Source organism: Leuciscus leuciscus, assembly GCF_965113295.1.
Source record: "Leuciscus leuciscus genome assembly, chromosome: 6".
Classification (NCBI taxonomy): Eukaryota; Metazoa; Chordata; class Actinopteri; order Cypriniformes; family Leuciscidae; genus Leuciscus; species Leuciscus leuciscus.
The window spans coordinates 11,523,606-11,544,892 of NC_138730.1; the positions used below are offsets into that span (position 1 = coordinate 11,523,606).

Genomic DNA, 21,287 nt, shown 5'->3' on the forward strand with positions numbered 1-21,287 from the left:
ATTGTGGTTGAGACTCATTATTATTTTAAAACATCACCATAGCTAACTGGATGTTGAATGCTTCACAAACTATATGTACTGAACCAATTATTTATTGGCCAAAGCTGTGTACAATAGTAAATTGCACAGACATAGAGGTCAGAAATAGAGGTCAGTTTCTCAGGTGTGGTGGGATATGGACATATAATTAAAAAGTATTCTCATTTAAAGAATATAATACATATAATTTTTATAATATAAAACTATATGCATAAAGTTATCTACCTATCCTAAATATGATCTAGACTGTTTAAAATTGATAAACAAAAACATCTGCCTCAACATTTCTGTGTAAAAATTGAGTTTTTTTAAAGCATTCATTCATTAACTCGAAATAATTTTTATAGTAAGATACAGTGTCTTAAAATTACATATTTTATTCATATTCAGCTGTAAAAACAAGAATGTTAGACAAGAGGGAAAAAATGGGACCAAGGACAAAATTAATACAGCAGGACTAATAAAATATTTACTATATTATTCAAATATGTATTTATAAATATACCTTTCCTTAATATTTTGGTATACCCATGCCTTCTACACCAGTGTGTTTTTCTGTTCACTTATTTACAAAAAGATTACATAAGAATGATAACATTACTAAACTGATAAGATGTAGGCCTAATTTTTATGATTAATGGTTAGTCATTATTATCAATTAATTTGACCAATGTTCTAAAGCATTGCTAGAGAAAACAACTGTTAATGCATCTGAAGCTTAACATTTATGATAACCTTTGATAAAGTAAAGGTTGTGTATCAAAAAGATTTTCAGTAAAGTCAGTATAAAGCAACATCCAAAGCATGCAACATGCAACTCCAAGTTCTTATGGCGTCTTCAGCTATCAGCCTATAATTTAAAGGCTATTTTAATAATATGCAGACAACTTTGGAAGACAGAATAAAGACACAAGAATATATTTGTAAATATTTATTTAACCAGCAATCACACACCTTTAAAAATCCTAATCTTAGTAATTCAAGAGAAACGAACAGTTCTATAATGTCAGCAACAACTAATCTGGGAAAATTTGGAGAAATATGCCTTTATTGTAGGTCTTGCGACGCTTCCTACAGGATTAGTTCAGTTCAGGTAAACTCAGAGTACTGAAACATGTATGCTACAAAACGATGAATTATTTATAAAATATATACGAGTAGTTTAAGATTAACTTCGTTCAACTTTATTACCTGTTTGAAATAAATAATCCATAAAACAAAACGAGCAGGCACTCACGCTAAAAATTTCTGTTCCACTCGCTTGTATTTGCGCCCCGCCCACACTATGGTATCGTAAATATTCATGGTAGCTCCACCCATTGGAACCAAATATTTCAGGAACCGAATATATTGTAACACCGGGAGGCGACATGTTCGGTTCACTTAATTTTGTTGTGGCTACGAGATATTAATTCGTGGGAACGTGATATTATGTTGTGGCCAAGAGATCATTTTGTCGAGGTAACGACATCCATAGCTCCCCTATGCCCTACTCACTCCAAAGGGCAGACATTTATAATGTACATTTATAATGAAGTTTTTACAGGGGTCATCAATTGATAAGTACAATTTTCCTTGAGCTTTTGACATATAAGAGGTCATCATATTAAAATAATGCCATGTAGCCTAAGTTTCAAAAACTGAAAACTTCCTTGTTAGTCCAAAAACAGCTTTTATTGAAACCAAGTCAAGAAAATGACTAGTTTAGGAATGTCTATTATGATGTCATAGATAGGTCTGCAGACGAAGGTCAACGCCTACTTCTACATCCTTACCACTGTAAATTCCCATGCCCACTTATTCACGCATGACAAGTAGCTAGTAGGTGAATAACTTCTTTTTCTTTCTTTTTTTTAGGTAAATAACATGTGACGCTAACACTGTATCGATCAACTAAGCAATAAACATGCCTTTGAAGATTGCTAAATATTGTGCAGTGCCAAGTTGTAGAAAAACCCAGTCGCTGCATAACCTTCCTTCTGATTCAGACATTAGGAATGCATGGTTGAACTTCGTTTTTAATGAAGTTCCAGATCGCGTGAATAAGACACTGTGCGTTTGTTCGCTTCATTTCGCTGCGGATGCCTTTGCAAACAAGAAACAGTTCGACGCTGGATTTGCAGAGAGACTGAGATTAAAAAACGGTGCTGTGCCTTCTGTATTGGATCCGACAAAAACGGCGCAACACACTTATGTGAGTAAAAAAACGTCTTCTTTTTTTTACTGTCACTATTGCTTTGTTACAGATCGTTTGATATGCACTGATTATGTATGTGTGAAACCAAAATCACCTTCACCAGTCATCAGTGATTTCTGAAATGTAATGATTTATATACAGTCAGATGTTCTTTGTCTCAAAATCATTTGTTGCTGTAAATGTCAGTAAATCAAACCAGTGACAAAATGGTCAACTTCACATTTTCTCCTATTAGGAAGAAAATAACATTTTATTTAATCTGTGATTAAATTATATATAGAAAGTAGGGATGTTAACGATTAATCAACAATAATATATTTAATCGATAATCGATTAAGCAGGTTCATGTGTGTTCATGCTGCTCAATCGTCAAACGTAAGGTAGACACGATGAAAAAGGAAACGAGCGTGCCGGGGTTATGTTTGGGACCATTTTACTATGAAGGTAAAAGAGTAGCAAAACTCGAGAGCACGTAGATGTGAATTTGAGAACTTGTCCAATACATATTCGTACTTGTACGCAAAAATGTACACTCCAGCTCCTATTGTCTGCGAGTGCAAATTTCAACATTCAACTTTGGATTTTTATTTGACAGGTTTTCACAGTGGAGCTGTGAGTGTAAATTTTAGCATACAAGTACGAATATTTACTGTACAAGTTCTCAAATTAACATCTACGTGCTCTCGAGTTTTGCTACTCTTTTACCTTCATATTTTACAGCTAGAGTTATACCTTCATCATGACTGTATGTTTGCGTGTGCATTCGTAGCCTTTTTTTTTTTGTGTGCAAATGTAAATTGTAATATTGTTTATTTTGTGTAGGCCTATATCTGATTTATCTAAAATAGGATAAATTTGGTTAAGAATTAACATGGTTTAAAGCGTGCAAACAGCAATGCACAACTAGATAAAGTTTGTAGACAAACTTTAAGTTGGCTTGAAAAGGCCTAGCCATAAAGTTTGAAGTCGTTTTAAAAGCTTGAAGGTTTTTAGTTTTAATTAGTTTAAGTTTTAAAAACTAGGGGAGGTTGCTAAGTTGTCGCTATGATTGGGACTGTCATATTACATAACATTATAAAGAGGACAATATTGTAATAAAACATTGTGAATTATTTGGGTTTAGTGCCTTGTTTCATTTATCACACATTCTGAATAGAACGTAACTTAGTTCAAGTTCACTTGTACATTCGTGTCATTTTGTGTGTGACGGTCACGGATTGACCGCACATTTAACATGGACTTAACGTTATATAATAAATGCACTCACACAAACACAGAGACTGTTTACTGACATAAGAGTTTATTATGATTATCGATCGAAATGAGTGAATGAAATACCTGTTGACTTTATGCAATATTGTTTGTCCCGTAATTTTAGAGGTTCGACGGGGAAATGGTGGCGGGAATCTTTGGTTCCACTAAGGACTGGAATCTACCACTTATTAATTGAGCATGGGTGTTTCAGGGACAACGCGGACGAGTTGCTTCTGTTATTTCCTGTTCAATGTATTGTAAATGATATCAACTGTTGCATAAGAGAGTAGATTATCTATTTTGAACAGTATGACAAAATATTTCTTCTAGACTCTATATTTATGGGAAAATGTGTAAAGTGTTGTATGTGAGTTTGTCCCTCCCCATGGGGTAATGGTGCTGGCCGTATAAATGTGTATAAATGTGCTCGTCTGTGTTTAATGGAGTTAGTCTGTGTTGGTTGCTGCCGTGGAGAGTGTGGCCTGAGTGCTGCAGGTATTTTGTACTTTGTTGATTTCTCTTTTTTTGTGTTATTTTTGAGGAAGTTATTTTTTTGGGAAATTTGCTATTGAATCTAATTTGGATGTTTTTGGTTAAGATTTTTTCCTTATTTGTTTTATTTTTCCATTAATGTTATATATTTGGGTTTGGATTTTTCATGATTTTGCACGTTTGAATAAATATTCATTTATACTTTAAAAGTTTTTGTATTCACTCTGCCTCTGTTTAATTGGGCCACATTTTTTTTGGTGCCCATTACTGGGTTCCTATTACATCGTGCAGATTATTGCGTTCATTTTGTATAGCCTATCTGATTAATCTCATAGGACGCGTTTCTCAGAGTTAAATAACACGCTAACAAAGTGCTCCATTTACCGGTGTTCATTCATCGCTTCAAACAGCAGTGCACGGCTAATTATAACTATGATTGGGTCTGTCATAATACATAACATTAATGAGAACACTATTTTAATAAATCGTTGTGAATCCATCAGGTTTAGTTGCCATTTTCAGCGCGTTGTCCCAGGAAGAGCAGAAGTGCACATTCTGACAAGCACGTGTAATCTGAGGCAGCGTTGGTAACACGTTGTATTAGTCGTTATATTTGATTATTAAATAAGTAATTTAATAAATGATCAATCACATCGACTCATTTTACAATCCTACTTGCCCTTTATTTAGATTAAAAACCCATCTCATTCATTTGGTGAGGAACATGGCATTTTGAGCAGCATTTGCAGACCCTGTTGTGCCGTTGGCCATATGCCACTGCACCAGACGCATATTGCAGTATTAATGCTAACGATTAATTGATCGTTAATTTAAACGACGATCGATCATGAGAATTTGTGTAAATTGACATCTGTAATAGAAGTTGCAGCTCTTGTCAATTGGACAGCATGGTGGTCACACCAGTGCGACCTCTTGTCGCCCATTTGGTCGCAGTCTGGAGCCCTACTTGCATAAAGTGTGGCTCTTATCCAGGTCCTTTTCCCCTTCAACTTCGTAAAGCCAAAGTTATGCTAGATATTAACGCAGAAGGTGCCGGTTGGATTTGTCGCTCAACCATCATGCGTCTCTGTTATGTGCACAGCTGCACGCCACAGACTGTCCAGGCGCCTTTTGCGTTCCGTCAACATTATCAATTAACATTTAGAAAATCGATTTTTGGCATCTAAGAATCGATTTTTTCCCCCACCCCTAATGTGGAGTATCTTGCGTAAATACAGTAGATTATGGCTTAAATGAACGTAAACAGCTTGGTGAAAACCTGATGCCAGTAATCAGGCGCGTAGCCAGTAATGGGCCAGGGCGGCACTGGCCCGCCCACATTACTCACTGGCCCGCCCAGGCAAGTTTGATCAAAATACATTTTTAGTTTCTTTTTATTATTCAAATGTATTTAAGAAAATATATTAATATAAACCTGATTTATTGTTGACTGGTGTGTGTGTGTTTAATTTGTTTTCCGAATAAAATGGAACTGTTGATGCAAGTTGTATAAACCCTCTCTCTGGAACGTAATTGGTTGCTATGGTTGCTATAGACTCTCTGGGCGGTGGGCTCTGTGCTAATTTTGGTAGCTGCTTTAAAAAAGAACTCTGTGACTCTTTGGACTATGATGAGACCATTTCTGTTTTCAACACTAAACCCAGGCACTTGCGTCTTGTTTTATAGAATGAAAACAACAAAGTTAAGCCTGTTGTTTAACTAATTTCCTTAATGTTTGCCCGTGAAGTGATTTAAGGCGAGACACGGCAGGCAAAAACATCGGGGTTTTTTTCACTGGTCAATTTTGAGATTTTTGGCTATTTGTCTTCAATGCCTTCTTTCAGACTTGTGGTGAAAAAAAAGTCCAAAATACACATTTTGGTCTTTATTTTACTACATTTTGTCTATTTGCGTCTGTAGATTTCTCTTAAATTCAACAAAAGTTGGCGTTCGCGTTCTAAATCAATATGTTGCTCCGCCATCGCTTCTGCACCCTTATTGCTGGTGATTTGTCCAGCCTTTACTGAGCTCTGTTGGTTGAACATGATGATTAGACAGTGTTTTGTTATTGCCTTTGCCGAATATTGCAAAATAAAGGTGTAACTGTTTTTGCAGTTTGTCTATTCTTTTTTTCTAATCTCTAAGGTTTAATTATTATTTAAGTCATTTTTTTTTTCTACAAAAAACTATAGGCCCACTCACTTTTTCACTGGCCCGCCCAAAATACAATTTCTGCCTACGCCACTGAATTAGATCCAAGCATTCGGTCTTAAAGTGACAGCATCCTAAAATACCTGTCTGTCTGTCATTAATGTTAATCAAACAACAAAAGATGTATAAATGCATACATGTTAAATAAACCTACTAGAGATGGGTGATTATATTATCATTTGTGATATACCGGTAAAAATTCTCCTCACAACAAGAATTAATCTTCCCGCAATATTAACGATAAGCCTAGTTGATGACGTATTTCTGTGTGCGATCCATTCGCAGTTAGTTGTTAGTTTTTTACATTTCAAACTTGTAATTGGTTAAAATTATTACTGTGTAATTATTATTGTTACAGTATGTTTTTTCAGTAAAGTTGTACTATTTAAATATTATCTGCACTTTTACAGAAGAAACGTATATCTGCAACTTTTCCATTTCAGCAAGGGCTGGTGTTTGTGTTTTTACATTTTTATTTTTATTTTTATTTTTTATTCTTTAATGTTATAGGAGCCTATTTGATGATGGGCACGTTTTACTTTAGATCAATGTTTGTGTTTCTGAGGCTCTCAAGAATGCATGCAGCCATCATTTGAAGCCAAAAACAGTGGTGAATGGTACTATATTTATATCGTCATTTATATCGTTGTCACAATAAATACCAGAAAATATTGTGATATAATTAAGATACAAAACAGCACCATGATTATGAGGCGGAGGAGGGCGAAAAGTGCCATATCGTGGAGGGCTTTAACGAGGAGCAGTGGGTTCGAAATTTTAGGATGAGCAAGCCAACCTTTGATATGTTGTCAACGTTTTTCCACATTCCTCTCCTACGACAACACAACGTTTTGTTGGGCCATTCGTCCCTTTGCAAATGCACGTTGGGGGTTTCTCTCGTCATTAAACCGCAGAGGTGGTTTGCCTCAGAAAATCCGATCTGCCTTTTTACAGTACATTCGCTTTGGCACATATCTGATTTATTTCCACAAATGAACGAGGCCTGAAATCGATCTCGAAATATCCGAATGCGTGCATTTTTTTTCCTGTTTACATGGTCATAGAACACATCCGATCTGTGTCACATAATCGAGTCACATTTCACTGACCGTGAAAACGAGGCCTATTTTTGCACAGCCAAATGCATTTAATTTGTTGAATCATTGAATAAAGTGAATCATTGAATGAATTGGAATTAATTGTACGAAGAAATGTCTGTTCTGTACTTTTTTTCAGATCTGGTCCTCCATACCTCATAACAATCACTGCTCACACCTTCATCCAAGCCATTCCCAAATGAAAGCTGTTGTAAAGATGGAGGTTATTAAAGGGGACAGTGGTGATATTAGAAATTCAGAAGCATGTGGAGTGAAAGATAAAGATACAGAGGAACAAAGAGGTTGGTGTCCATTCTTGATTCTTCATTAATGACGGCTGAAAAACCTAAATGAAACATATTTTATGACAGATGAACAGAATTGTAGATAGTAGTTAAAGATTCATAGTAGCAAAAAATAGCATAGGACAAATAGAAGTGTGATTTAAAAATCACATCTAGAAATATTATATTTCCATTTTAGACTCGATGAATGTGCAAGAGGAAAGTGAAGAATTGAATGAAATCGAGAAGAAACATCCGATTCAGAACCTTCATGATACCAGAACTGGAGAAAAAAAAGGACAAGGACACACAAAATCTCAAAGAGCAAAAGCCAAAAAGACTATTACCTGTCCTCAATGTGGAAAAGGTTTCTCATGTAATTCAGTCTTTATTGTTCATACAAGACGTCACACTGGTGAGAAGCCGTTCACGTGCCCTCAGTGTGGCAAGAGTTTCATAAATAAAGGAAACCTTAGTAGTCACATGCAAATTCACAATGAAGAGAAGCCATTTACATGTGATCAGTGTGAAAAGAGTTTCAAATGGTCATATAGTCTCAGAGTTCATAAGCTCACTCACTCTGGAGAAAAGCCATTTGATTGTGATCAGTGCGATAAGAAGTTTGTTAAGGAATCAGATTTAAAGGGCCATATGAAAGTTCACACAAAAGAGAAGCCTTACTTGTGTTCTATTTGTGGAAAGACGTTTTCATGGCTGGGCCGTTTTAAAGACCATCAGAAAATACATGCTGGTGTGAAAGAGTATTTGTGCTCTGATTGTGGTAAAGCTTTTACTACAGCCACTCAGCTGAAAGTGCACCAAAGGATCCACACTGGAGAAAGACCTTACAAGTGTTCATACTGTGAAAACAGTTTCAAGCAGTTAGGAGCCTTGCAAGCACATGAGAGAATTCACACTGGAGAGAAGCCGTATCAGTGCCATCAATGTGGCAAGAGATTCAATTGTTCCAAAACTACACAGATTCACAGTAAAAAGCATTGCCCAAAATTAAATGGAATGTCAGTACAATTATAAAGCTGTTTGTTTATTATTATTTAGGAGGGGTGTTTTTAAATAAATGTGGTAATTGGCTGTCTTCAGAAAAGTGTCAATGGTGTTTCTTTTCTTCATACCTCTGTATAATGCTGAATAAAGTTTATAATGAAGTACATTTATAAGTGCAGTTCTGCTTTGTGTACAGGGGTAACCTCTCTATTTCTGCGGTTCCATAAGCGTCACCTAGAGTTCAAGAGCGAGTTTTCATTCAGCCCATCTGCTGTTTTGTTCAGGGTAATTATATATAAAATACAAAATCCTTTATAATCATGCCTTTTCTTAAAATATGGTTTAAAGAAGTAAATGACATGTTTATGGTCATATGATGTTACCAAACACTAAAAATGCTGGGTTAAAAACCAGCACTGGGCTATATTGACCCAGCTGGGTTGTATTAAATGTTAAACCCAACACGCTGGTCTAATTTACTAGTTGTTATACTGCTCGGTTAAAATTAACTCCACAATGGGTTGGCACCGTTTAAAGCATTCAGTTCCCACTCATTGGTCCAGTTTTAAAATAACATTCTCCTCACTGCAGGCAGTTTCCAAATTTCCATTTCCATATCTAAAATGTTTCAGCCATTTTGGATTTTCATAACCTTCTTTTGTAAAAACTGATTGTTTGCTTACCATCTAATATATCATCTATTAAACCTAGACTGTGAATGGTCATACTGCTCATCAGTGTATAATCTTTTCCTTTATCAGATTATCTATTTTAAATTGTACAAGAAATTAGTCAAAATTGACCATAATAAAACATAAACTGTTGTAAGGGTGGTCATGAGTACTTTAAACTCATTACCTTCGGCGGCACATGATGATGTGGTAGCCGAGATATGCAGACTTCCGTTTGAGAAGCACCTCTTGTGATTTGCCCGCCACTAATGCAAAATTTAATAAACATGGCTTCAGTCATACTGTACTGATAATTAGTCCTAGATCAGTTCGAATGGGAACTTAGTGCTTATAAAAGCAGACACGGGACCTGCGTGAAGTTGGCCCCCCACCCAACGCAAAACACCGGCAAAATAGTCTCAATCGTTTGTGCACCGTTTGTGCTGCTTTGGTTTTTTAGATATTAAAATTATATGTATTGGTCATTCTGAGGTCACTCAGCTACCCCACATGCTATTTTGCCAACGTTTTGCATTGGTTGGGGGGTCAACTTCACGCAGGTAACACGAGCAGGGAAGAAATAAATTATTGTATCTACTGATTTGCATTTTGTGTTTGTTATTGTCTGTTGTGCTTAGTCACAGATGTGATTACTTGCCTTTTAATGCCATATGTTGGTTATCTACTGTATATCAGTTCACGTATGTGCATAGGGTTTCCCCTTAGGATTTTAAATGTGTACTGTTTCGTGTCTCCCTCGGATGGCTTCAAGCTTTGCCTTCAGTGTTGGAAAGATCGTCTGGACCAGCAGCTAGACCTCAACAACGGTTCTCTCAAAGGAAGGTGGCACTGCCAGCCCATCAACAGGCTACAAAGAAACTGTCATACAGCTTCCTTTAGTTAACGCTTGCCAACCCGTCACTCTGACTTCTCAGGACAATTCGGCTTGGCTATGTGAATCAGTTCACCAGGTGCCCGCCCAGGTACAGTGGCACTCTTTTTACTTCAGTACGAGGTGAGAGTGCTGCTGTCCTTTAGGCAGGGACTGCAGTACTTCTAGCAAAGGATGCGATAGTCTGTCCCTCCAGCCGAGGTGAAGAAGGGCTTCTACAGCCCTTACCTCATCGTACCCAAAAGGGGTGGGGGAATCAGGCACAGTTCAGTACTTGTAGATCCAGAATCGGTCTTTCACAGGCTCAAGAAGCTCACTCAGAGACACATGCTAATGTGTCTCAGATGCCAGGATTGGTACACGGCGAAAGACCTGAAACGCGCATACTTTTATTTCTCGATCCTTCCTTGACACAGGTCATTTTCTTCGTTTCACCATTGAAGGGTGGCAAACCAGTACAATGTCCTTCCCTACAGGTTCTCTGTCTCCTCGCATCTTTACCAGAGTCGCAGAGGCTGCCCCTTCCCCATTGAGGGAAGTAGACATTTGCCTCCTCAACTATCTCGACTGGCTAATGCTAGTCCACTCTCAAGAGCTGTTGTGTGCACACGGAGACATGCTCCTCGAGCATCTAGCCAGATTTGGACTTCAGGTCAACTGGGAGAAGAGCATGCTCTCCCCTGTGCAGAGCATCTCTTTTCTCAGTCTGAAGTTGGACTCTGTCACAATGACAGCACATCTTTTGCAAGACCATGCTCGTTTAGTGCTGAACTGCTTGAATTTGTTAAAGTACAAAACAGGTTCCTCTTAAGGATTTTCAGAGGCTCCTGGGGTATATGGCATTCTCGGCCACGGTAACACCACTTGGATTGATGCAGATCGCTTCCGAATTGGCTTTATACCAAGTCCCGAGATGTGCATGGCGCTGCGAAAACAAATCACGTGTCGTCACACATTCAGCCCTTGGACAGACCTTTCGTTTCTACGGGCAGGTGTTCCCATAGAACAAGTGTCCAGATGTGTTGTTTTTACAAGACATATCCAAGACAGGCTGAGGCGACGTATGCAATGGGCATGCAGCTTCAGGCTCCTGGACAGGCCATTGACTGCACGGGCACATCAACTGCCTAGAGTGTGTTGGCATTGCTGTTAGCCCCAAGGAGGTTTTGACCTTTGATCCAGGTCAAGCACGTGTTGGTCTGGACTGACAACACAGCGACAGTGTCATATATCAACCACCAGGGTAGTATAAGCTCTTGTCGCTCACATCAACTCACATCAACTCGCCTGCCATCTCCTCCTCTGGAGTCAAAAGAGACTAAAGCATCTGCAAGCCACTCACATTCCGGGCAACATTAGTCACGCAGTGGACTCAATCTCACGACAAGTTACACTCCGAGGAGAGTGGAGACTCCATCCCCACCAGGTCCTGCTGATTTGGATTTGATTTGGCCAGGCACAGGTAGACCTGTTCAAGAATCCTCCCAGTGGTATTCCCTGACTGAGGTCCCCCTCAGCCTGCGCAAGTATGCATTTCCCCCAGTGCATTTCATTGCACACAGGCTGTGCAAGGTCAGGGAGGATTTACAGATTATTATTATTATTATTATTATTATATTATTATATTTATTTTATTTAAAAACAACAACAAACAGCAACAATCACTGGGGCTTTACACATCTGTGGCCAGGATTTAAAATTTGGTCTTCTGGCTCTCTGTCCCTCCTCCTCCATCTCTTTACTGAGCCTGAGGCTTCGAACGCCTCCAAAAGTGGACCCTCAATGTTGATTTGGCATTGGTGATCAGATCTTCTACTGTGTTGGGGTGTAATGAAGATCTGATGTCTGACTTTATGCGTTTCTGGACAGAGAACCCTCTCTCCCACTGCGCAGAGGACAGGAAGGATCAACATGACCCTTACCAGATGAAAGATGCTCTCATGTGGTCCTGAGACCCCGGCCTGGCTATATGCCTAAGGTTCCCACTACCCATTTTAGGGATCAAGTGGTAACCTTGCAAGACCCAGCCCTATCTCTGTTGTGACCAGTGTGCACTTTGCATATTTACCTGAATCGCACACAGAGCTTTAGAAGATCAGATCAGCTCTTTGTCTGTTTTTGAGGTCAGCAGAATGGAAAGGCTGTTTCCAAGCAAATAATGGCCCACTGGATTGTGGATGCCATTCTCCTGGCCTACCAGGCTCAGGGTTTACCGTGCCCCTTGGGAATGAGGGCTCACTCCGCTAGGGGTGTCGCAGGCTCTTCTGCTTTAGTGAATGTTGCCTCTTTACATTTGTAGAGCTGCAGGCTGGGCTACACCCAACACCTTTGTGAGATTTAAAAATCTCCATATTGAACCAGTTTTGTCCAGTGTTCTAGGTACCAACAAATGAACCGACAACTGGTAGAGTGTAGTGCTTGCGTGTCAGTGCCTTTTCCCTCTCTGAGTTGATAATGTGTGCTTTTTAGGTCCAAGTAAAGTTTCCCATTATTGGTGAACCTTGGACCACCTTTCCTCCATAATTAAGCCAAGATGCCTTATTGGCTCCTCCTGAATGAGTGAAGCAAGCACGCTTTTATACAAATGTCTGGGGAATGGCCAGGCGTAAATTTCACTCGCCAATTGTATAGTGTCAGTATTTTGACACAACGTCTCTGTTCCCTCCATCAGAGAATGAGGGTTACAACAGTAATCAAGACATGTTCCATCTTTTTATGAATTAACTCTTTCCCTGCCATTGACAGCATTTTCCGTCATTTATGAGACAAGTCTTCCCCACCATTGATGGAATTTTCCCACTATCCGTGTTTTCACTGTACGGTAAAGGGCACTATTAGGCATCTTCTGAAAGAGCACATAATCTCCAGATCAAAAGACACGTGAATTAGAAACAGAAACAAGCGATAGCATATGTAAGCAGATGCATATGTAAAAAAAACACAATCATCAACAATACACAGCATATAAATCAAAACTGCCCAATGTTACTGTGGTGAGCAGGCCGAGGGCCGTGAGAGAGCGGCGCAAGGCCGGTGGCGTGATTACTGATGAGCGACACACCGGTCTCATATCTCTCACGGAGAAGTGGAAGCATAAAAGGAGGAGCGACGACAGTGGAGATCGAGAGAGGAACAGGCCTGGGGCCTGTTTCAGAAAGGAGGTTCAACCAACTCTGAGTTAAAACTTGAACTCTGAGTTGACTTACCCTGAGATGGGAAACTCTGAGTTTTCGGTTACAGAACAGCTGAAATGAGTTAGTTCAATCAACTCTGAGTTGACCTACTCTGAGTTAAGCGCGTGCACCACAACTATAAAAAGCCATTATCAATGGAGCGCAGATATTATGAGTCACCATGGCAACAGCGCCAGACAAAAAGAGGTCTGCACGTTTCTCACCTTTACATTTTAATTAGTTATACAGTGTTGGGTGTAATTAATTACCAAGTAATCTAAATACTGCAATTTAATTAAAGGGATTACTCTTAATTATTCTGTAATTTAAAGTAAAATCTGATGTAATTGCATTAGACTGTAGAACAATTCTGTATATTTAACATACATTTTTAAAAGGTATATTTTTTATGTAACCTTCTCCCTCTACACACTTTGGTCAATTCAAGAATAATTCATGCAATTGTATATTGTTTATTTGAAATCATTAAAAGTGCAGTTTCTTGTCTCTCGTTGTATTGTTTAAGTGGTTGAGGTTGATATGGGATTTAGTAATTAGTAATAAATTAGTTATTAGTTATTAGTAAAATAAATTAGTATAGAAAAAAAAAAAAATTTCCTTTCCCTTTGAAACATCACTTATCAGGCTTATGCTACTCTGAATAATACCTGAACTTCGTATTTTGAGCACTTCCTGCGTTGTTGTTGCTTTTGCCTCTTTATGATGACTCGCTGAATTTAGTCCTAATTTGTAAGTCGCTTTGGATAAGGGCGTCTGCTAAATGACTAAATGTAAATGTAATAAGTAGACATTCATCTAATTACACTGTTGAAGATGTCATTTGTAGTTAGTAATACAAGTAACTTACTCAACTGTTATAATATCAGAGGTGAAAGAACAGTAGGCTATGTTATTCAACCTAATTTTAATTTTCATGTAGGGGCAATCCTGCGGGCATTAAAAGAACATGGCAGCAGCTGAAAATTAAATATAAAAACATAATTCAATCAAGTAAGGCTTGAGCATATCATGGGTGTAGGCTACCTGACTTTACATTTGACATAAATAACTAAATAGCATCCAGTGTCAAGCAGTGCAGCAGCACTTTTGGCTGAGGGAATTCCTGGAGGGACTTCAGAGCCAGTCACTCCCGAAGATCAAAGGGCCTTCATAAAATGTAAGAGGTTTACGTGTCATTTTTTATAGGCTATTTTTGAAATTTCCATTTATTTTACTTTGGGTTGGTTTTTTTGTTGGTCCCAACATATTCTGATGGTAATATCTGTCTTTTGGAGCCTCCTGTCCCAACAGAACCCCAGGCAGTTGTAAGTAGCCTATCAATACACCAGAAATTATGATAAATAGTGTTATAAAGTTATACTCAACCAAATGCTCATCTTCACATGACAATGAGGATTCTGCTGCCACAGAGAGGTAATGTTAATATTATGTGTCTACACATCACACAATCTACACATTCAGATTTTTTTCACATATTTATGTGGAGTAGCCTATAGAATATAAGTTTATATCCAAGTATAAACGGGTATTCTTCTGTTGCACAGATGAACACATTTCAGTGATTTTCAGTAAATGCCAGTTTAATTCAGTAGAATTTGTTTAGAACTACATTATGTAACTCTAATCTACTACTGTATTTTCATTTGCCAGTTAAGGAGTTATATAGACTTCATCTTATAAAAAAATAAATAAATAAAAAAGCAGTAAAAATAGCAATATTTTATTTATTATTTTTATTAATAAAAATGTACTGAAAGAATGAATGAGGTGTTTAAACACCACTTCCTCTTTAAAAAAGGGGAGGAGACCGAAATAAACTCTGGGTTTACCGAAGAAAACCTGCTCCCGACCAGGTTAGGTTCACAGAGTAAGTTGCCATGGTAACTGACTCTGAGTATAAGTTACCTCTCTTTCAGAAACAGGCTTGACTTACTCTGCTTTCTCAGGTTTAACATACCTCCCATTCTGAAACAGAAAACTCAGAGTTTCCCTCATTTCAGGGTTAACATACTCAGAGTTTTCACTTAACCTCCTTTCTAAAACAGGCCCCTGGACTTATGTTTTGTTTTGTTTTATGTTTTGTTTTGTTTTATTATATGTGACAGCAGTCGTCCATGAGGGGCTGCTGTCTTTTTTGTATTTGTTTTATTTTTGGTATTAAAATGTGTGTTAACCTTAGCCGGTTCCCGCCTCCTTCCCACATCATCTAACCTCGTTACAGTTACCGAATGACATGTCGACCTAGGACGAGGTATAGGACTGTGCAAGCTTTGGACTCAATCTACTCCATCTAAGGCCGGGCGCTTTTCCCCCAAAAAATCATATCACGATCTTATAACACAAAATCATGATCCACAATCTGAATCACGATCTTCCCAATTTTGAGATGTACTATAGAGAATATCCAGACTGGAACAAGCCTATGGATTTATCTCTTTGTACCATTTAAAACACAATATTGAATTAAAGAATGAGTTGTCAAAATGGTCATTAAATGGAGTTTAACTTTATTTTAAATATTAGAGTTGAAATTAGTAATCAGTAGATAAACAATAGATAAACATTAAATAACACAAGATCTTAAAAGTACTCAGAATTTGCAGTAGTAAAATGTACAAAGGTATGCACTTTTCAAAGTCTTCAAGTGGCAATCAGCACCCAATAGATAATATTATATAAAAGAACAGATTTTTCCAGTGCTCAGAACTCAACGTGAAAAAAAAATGCAGTAGTAAAAGGTGTACAACACAAAAGTGTGCACTTTTTTAATTCTAAAAAACAAACAAAAAAACATCTGGTTTCAACTACAAAAAGTGGCAATCAGCACCCAATAGATAATATTATGGAAAATAAGACTTCAAGTACTTAGATGTACGTAAAAATAAATAAAATATTCAGACTGTTTCACAGTTACATTTTAACTGCACTGCTACTGAAATGAACAGAAATATAATAAAACTGGTAGAGTTTAACAAAGACTTAACAGGAATGATGAGATAGAATTAAGAGATTTTTTGCCAGGAAAATCAACTGATCCACTTTCAAAGTAGCCCTTTGGCATGTAACAATGTTGCCACCTGTGCTAAATAGTCTTTCTGGTGGTGCACTGGTTGCTGGGATGCAAAGGTACTTTTTTGCCAGGCATACAACCCGTAGAATGTTTGCCTGGTGCCTTTTCCACCATTCCAAAAGATCCAACTCGCTCTCAGCTTCAGTTATTGTGAGGTATGATGCCAGTTCTGCCTCAATTATCTCTCTTAAAGAGGTGCTAAAGTTGGGCCTGTGGCTGCAGAGGTACTGGATACTTTGAGAAGGCTACCAAGAGTTTTGGTCTTTTTTTTTTTTTTTTTTTTTGCTGGCCCCTCAGATTCTGTGCTTTGTGATGCAACAGACATTACTGGTTGTGATGTTGCCATCAGAAGGACTTCCAGCTCAGTAATAACTGGAGATTTTATTCACATAGTGCAGCTTAAACCTTGGGTCAAGAAGAGACATGCCATGTCCAGGAGGTCTTGTCTGGTCACTGTACTTTTCACTGAGGTACTGGGTGATGGTTTCCTTTATCGTCTTTGTTTAATTAGTTTCCTCAGCATCCACACTCTAGATATTCATTTTCAGAAGATGCAAAACAGGCTTTAAGTAAGAAACACTCACATAGTCCTCTCCTGGCAGTGCATCTGTGAAATCTTTGAGTGGGCTGAGGGCCTTCTTCAGGCACTCCAAAACATCCTGCCATGTTAGCGCAAGGTGTCTTGCTTTCTTATCAGCTTTACAAACCTTTGAAATGGCAGCTTTCTGTTCAAGGACTCTTTCAACTATATTGAGTCGGTACCCCCATCGTGTTGGAGACTCTGTTATTAGCTTCCTCTGAGGCAGGTTGTGCTCGAGTTGTGCCTTTATTAGATCTATCTGCTTTTTCCAACTGAAGCGCTTACAACTTTTTTGCATAGTGATATGGCACACTCGTATCCTTTCCACTTTTTTCTGTGAAAGGGGGAAACAAATGGACAATTAAAACCAAGTTCAGACCATCATATCATGAACAAAAGATAAACAGAACTGTTGTCTCTCTTGAGCAATTTAATAAATATTTTGTTATATGTAATGTTGGCTTAAGACCACTTGAGTTATTTGTAATAAAAAAATTTTTTTTTAAAAGTGATCTTGACTCGATCATATATTTATATTAAGTAGTATTTTTACATTTAGTTAAGGCTATATGCAGTCTGTGGCCAATGCATGGCAGGCAAGTCCAGTTATTGAGCTGCAAGGCCTTCACCATATTTGTACCAGTGTTTGTTGTCATGCAGGACATTTGTTCTTCACTTACTCCAAGATTCTAGTGCATCCTTCAGGTCATGAGCAATTAGCTCCCCAGTGTGGTCTTCAGGGCAGTGCACATGCACTCTTTGTTACTCGTCGTGGCAAAAAATTCTCCATGCTTTATTTGTGCAGTGACTATCTGTCGGTATTCATTATACATATGGGGAATGGCAGTATTAGAAACATATTTGCGACTTGGCAATTCATACCGTGTCTCTAAAGTTTGGATCAGTCTTTTAAATACCACGTTTTCCATGTAGTTGAATGGCACCATATCCTTAGCCAAGTAGAATGTGATCGCCTCCGTCTCCTCTTTCCATCGTTAGCTGCTTTTTGTCATATTTTTTCGCCTGCTCCAATGTGTCGGTCAACGATAGTTTATGTGTAATTTTGAATATTTAAGACAGTGGACAAAGTTAAGACTCTTGATGAATTCAAAACCAAGAAGGTTTATATCTTAAAGCTGAAGGGAGCAAGTGCCAAAGTGTAGAACATTTCTGTAAAAATAAATAGCCTAATTTTTTTTTTTAAATGTCTCACTTAATTATTCAATATTGATGTTGATATTCATAAATAAGCGACAACTCATGGTACCATCAAAGAGAGGCACACTCTCCAGAACATTTTCATTCATGGTTCATGATCTCCCTACCTTCTTCCGGAATGCAGAATCCCTGACAACATTCAAAAGACAGCTGAAAACTCATCTCTTCTCTTAGCACTTAACCTCATAAAAAAAATTCTATCCTTTCCTTTTCCTTTAATCCCTCCCTTGTCTAGCTTATGCTACTCTAAGCAACGTCTGAAACTTTGTATCTTGAGCACTTCTTGTGTTTTTTGCCTCTTCATGATGAATCGCTTGCTGTATTCCTATTTGTAAGTCACTTTGGATAAAGGCGTCTGCTAAATGTAAATATTATTGTTGTGCAATTCAGAGTAAAATGTAACGTAATGTTAGGGAGTGGGTTGTGGGGGGCCTGAGATCCTGACTTTGTTTGGGGCCCCCAAAATGGTAAACCCGCCCCTGACAGTGACAATGAAGAATCATCAAGAAAAAGAAAAAGCAGTGGGTAATTTTGGATCAGTCTTCAGAAGATCTGTCAACAAGTCCCGGGCCGAGGACCAAAACCGCTCAATTCGAGAACGGTCCCCAAACATATGCATGCACCTGGACTTTCGCTGCTACACAGGTGACAAAAAGGGTCTGACTTTCTTTTTACCTTATACAATAAACAAGGAGAGGCGTTTGCCTTATAAATGAACTTATAATGGACTCAGATTTTTTTGTGGTAGCAAAACAATTCCCCCAGACAGTGTCCCAGTCAATCACAGTGTTAAGTTCTCTCTCCCAGAAGTTTTGAAAACTATCGTACCACAAGTGATTTATAAATTATACTCACTATACCTCTAGAAGCCATAATAAAATCTATGCATTTATCATTGGGCGAGGAGGTATTTCAGTCGATCAGGGTATTCCATAGGCTTTCAGCGCCGATCTCCATCTTAAATACAAAAAGAAAAAAAGAAAAGAAAATCCTTGGAGAGAGAATTCATCTTTCAGAATCTGAAAGGACTATTATGTTTAAATGCTGAGTGGGGTCTTTTTTTTTCTTCTTTTTTTTGCGGCAGTTATTTAAACTGTCAAGCGCCCAAACTAAAACTTTCAATTATCTGCGTGGCCTTGCTGCAAACTGTTGTTGCCCAAAAACATGGTCAAAATGGTTAAGCATCTTTATCATATTACAGTTGTTTCAATGTGTTTTTGTGCATATTACAGAGCACAACAATTTAACGTGAGATGCTTAACTGTGATCTTACATACAACACTGTGATAAAACAAATAAACCGCTGCTTCTGTCTTCTTTAGCAGCACTGCATTACTTACATTACACTGCATTACAGTGTTTCTGTTGTACAGTATAGTACAAACATTGCTCTAATTTACATTAACAAACCTTTTTAGAATATTCTCACTTGCTGAACAAATGAGAAAATACAAAAAGTAAAAACAAATATTGCATCACAATAAGTGTAATTGTGATTGTCAAAACATTTGGTAACTAAATAGAATTTTATGAAGTTTAGTGACAACATGTTACAATGTTTACATTGTACAATGACTGGTAGGATACCGTTTTTATTATTGCTTGACAAAAATTTCAAGATTTCAATTCCATTCTTGTGATTTGATTCCGATTTTGATTCAATATAATAAATATGTAATATAGTGCTCAGCAAAATCTCCTCTCTAGCTATTTTTTTCTATTCAATTAACATGCTATGGTCATTATGGCTTTCCTGAGGTAAATGTAACGTTATGTGACATAATTGTTCTCCTGCTATTATATATTGACCTCTTTCCGTGGTTGAAAAACACTAATTGGTCGATATTATGTATACTTTCGGTAAGTTGTACTGCATCTTTAAATAAAAAAGTAACAGATGATCGGTTCACGTGCACTTGAACTGAGGAGGCGCTCAGCGATCTGTCACGTCACATTTACAAGCGCCAAACGTATTTTTGTCTGAATTTCTTAATAAAATTGACGGAATCTAAGAGCTGATAATTAGTTTAATATTAAAAGTACCTCTTTGCTCCGCAATTTTTCTGTGCGTGAGAAAATGGATGTGTGGCGTGAGAGCGTGTGAAAAGTGTCAATTGCGTGAGTCTCACGCTCAATGCGTGAGAGTTGGCAGCCCAGGCATTCCAACAGCACCTCAGTTTCCTCAATGACGGTGACGTCAGCCATGTTGGCATCTTCCTCTCCTGCCGTGCTGCCCAATACAATGATCTTCATTACATGATTGGTGAAGCTATCTTTAATCATGTCTCTGCTGAGTGATTGTTGTCCAGTGAAGTGGTTACAATAATGTACAGTAAGTTGCATGTTCTCTTTAATTTTATGCGATAAGTGCCCCACAGAGATTTGGTCTCACCATCTGTGTCTGCAAGACACTTAAAAAACTACCTCCAAAGCGGGGATGCCTTTAAAATGCTTTCATAAATTGATTTTCATTTAACTTCTATTGACCTAGTTTGGCCTACTTATTGGCCTAGGTTTTTCAGGTAGCTTTGCATTTACATTTTTTAAGTATTTTGCAGACATTGCCACAGTTTTTCCTGATTTAGGCTGCATTGTATCTTTGTATCTCTTTCTTCATGTTATAGTAGACAGACTCAATGATGTTCAAGACCAGATCTTCTGTGGAGCACCAACTGTTGTCAGACTCCCTGTGCCTACAAAAATCTCACTGGATTATTACAAATAATGGCAAAATGAATGTTTAGGAATGTAAATCGATATTTCATAAACTAAAAAAAAACAAAAAAAAACAATGGTGCTACAGCACTAAAAGTAGTCCTTGGCTCGTAATCATCGGGGAACCACTTTTGGTGCTATATAGCACCATATCTTTAAAGGAGCTCTACAGCACCTTTGTCAAATGGTGCTGTGTAGAACCCATAAGAGGTGCCATTTCGCATTTTATTTCTTCAACAAAAATGGCTTAACAGGTTCCTTGTATGGCAGTGGTGCTATATAGCACCTAAACCACCCCAAAGAACTGGTGGAGAACCACTGAAGAACTAAGATTTGGTGCTATACAGCACTTAAAGTGGTTCTCCTAT

General features: G+C 37.9%; 1 protein-coding gene across 3 annotated transcripts in view; it reads left to right on the forward strand.

Moving 5' to 3' along the window:
- The window catches only part of LOC309501617 (uncharacterized protein), a 68,879-nt gene that overhangs the window by 2,006 nt on the left and 45,586 nt on the right, over positions 1 to 21,287 (forward strand). Inside the window, exons 2-5 of one of the 3 annotated variants that reach the window (XR_014206962.1) lie at positions 1,897 to 2,233; positions 7,430 to 7,592; positions 8,776 to 8,864; positions 10,023 to 13,769. Coding sequence is in view for 2 of the 3 variants with exons in the window: in XM_082173754.1 (XP_082029880.1) it covers positions 1,946 to 2,233; positions 7,430 to 7,592; positions 7,774 to 8,609 (1,287 nt within the window). In the remaining variant the exon portion in view is untranslated. Of the gene's footprint in view, positions 1 to 1,896; positions 2,234 to 7,429; positions 7,593 to 7,773; positions 8,746 to 8,775; positions 8,865 to 10,022; positions 13,770 to 21,287 lie in introns of those variants that run through there. The other 2 variants (XM_082173755.1, XM_082173754.1) reach the window with 2 other exon arrangements.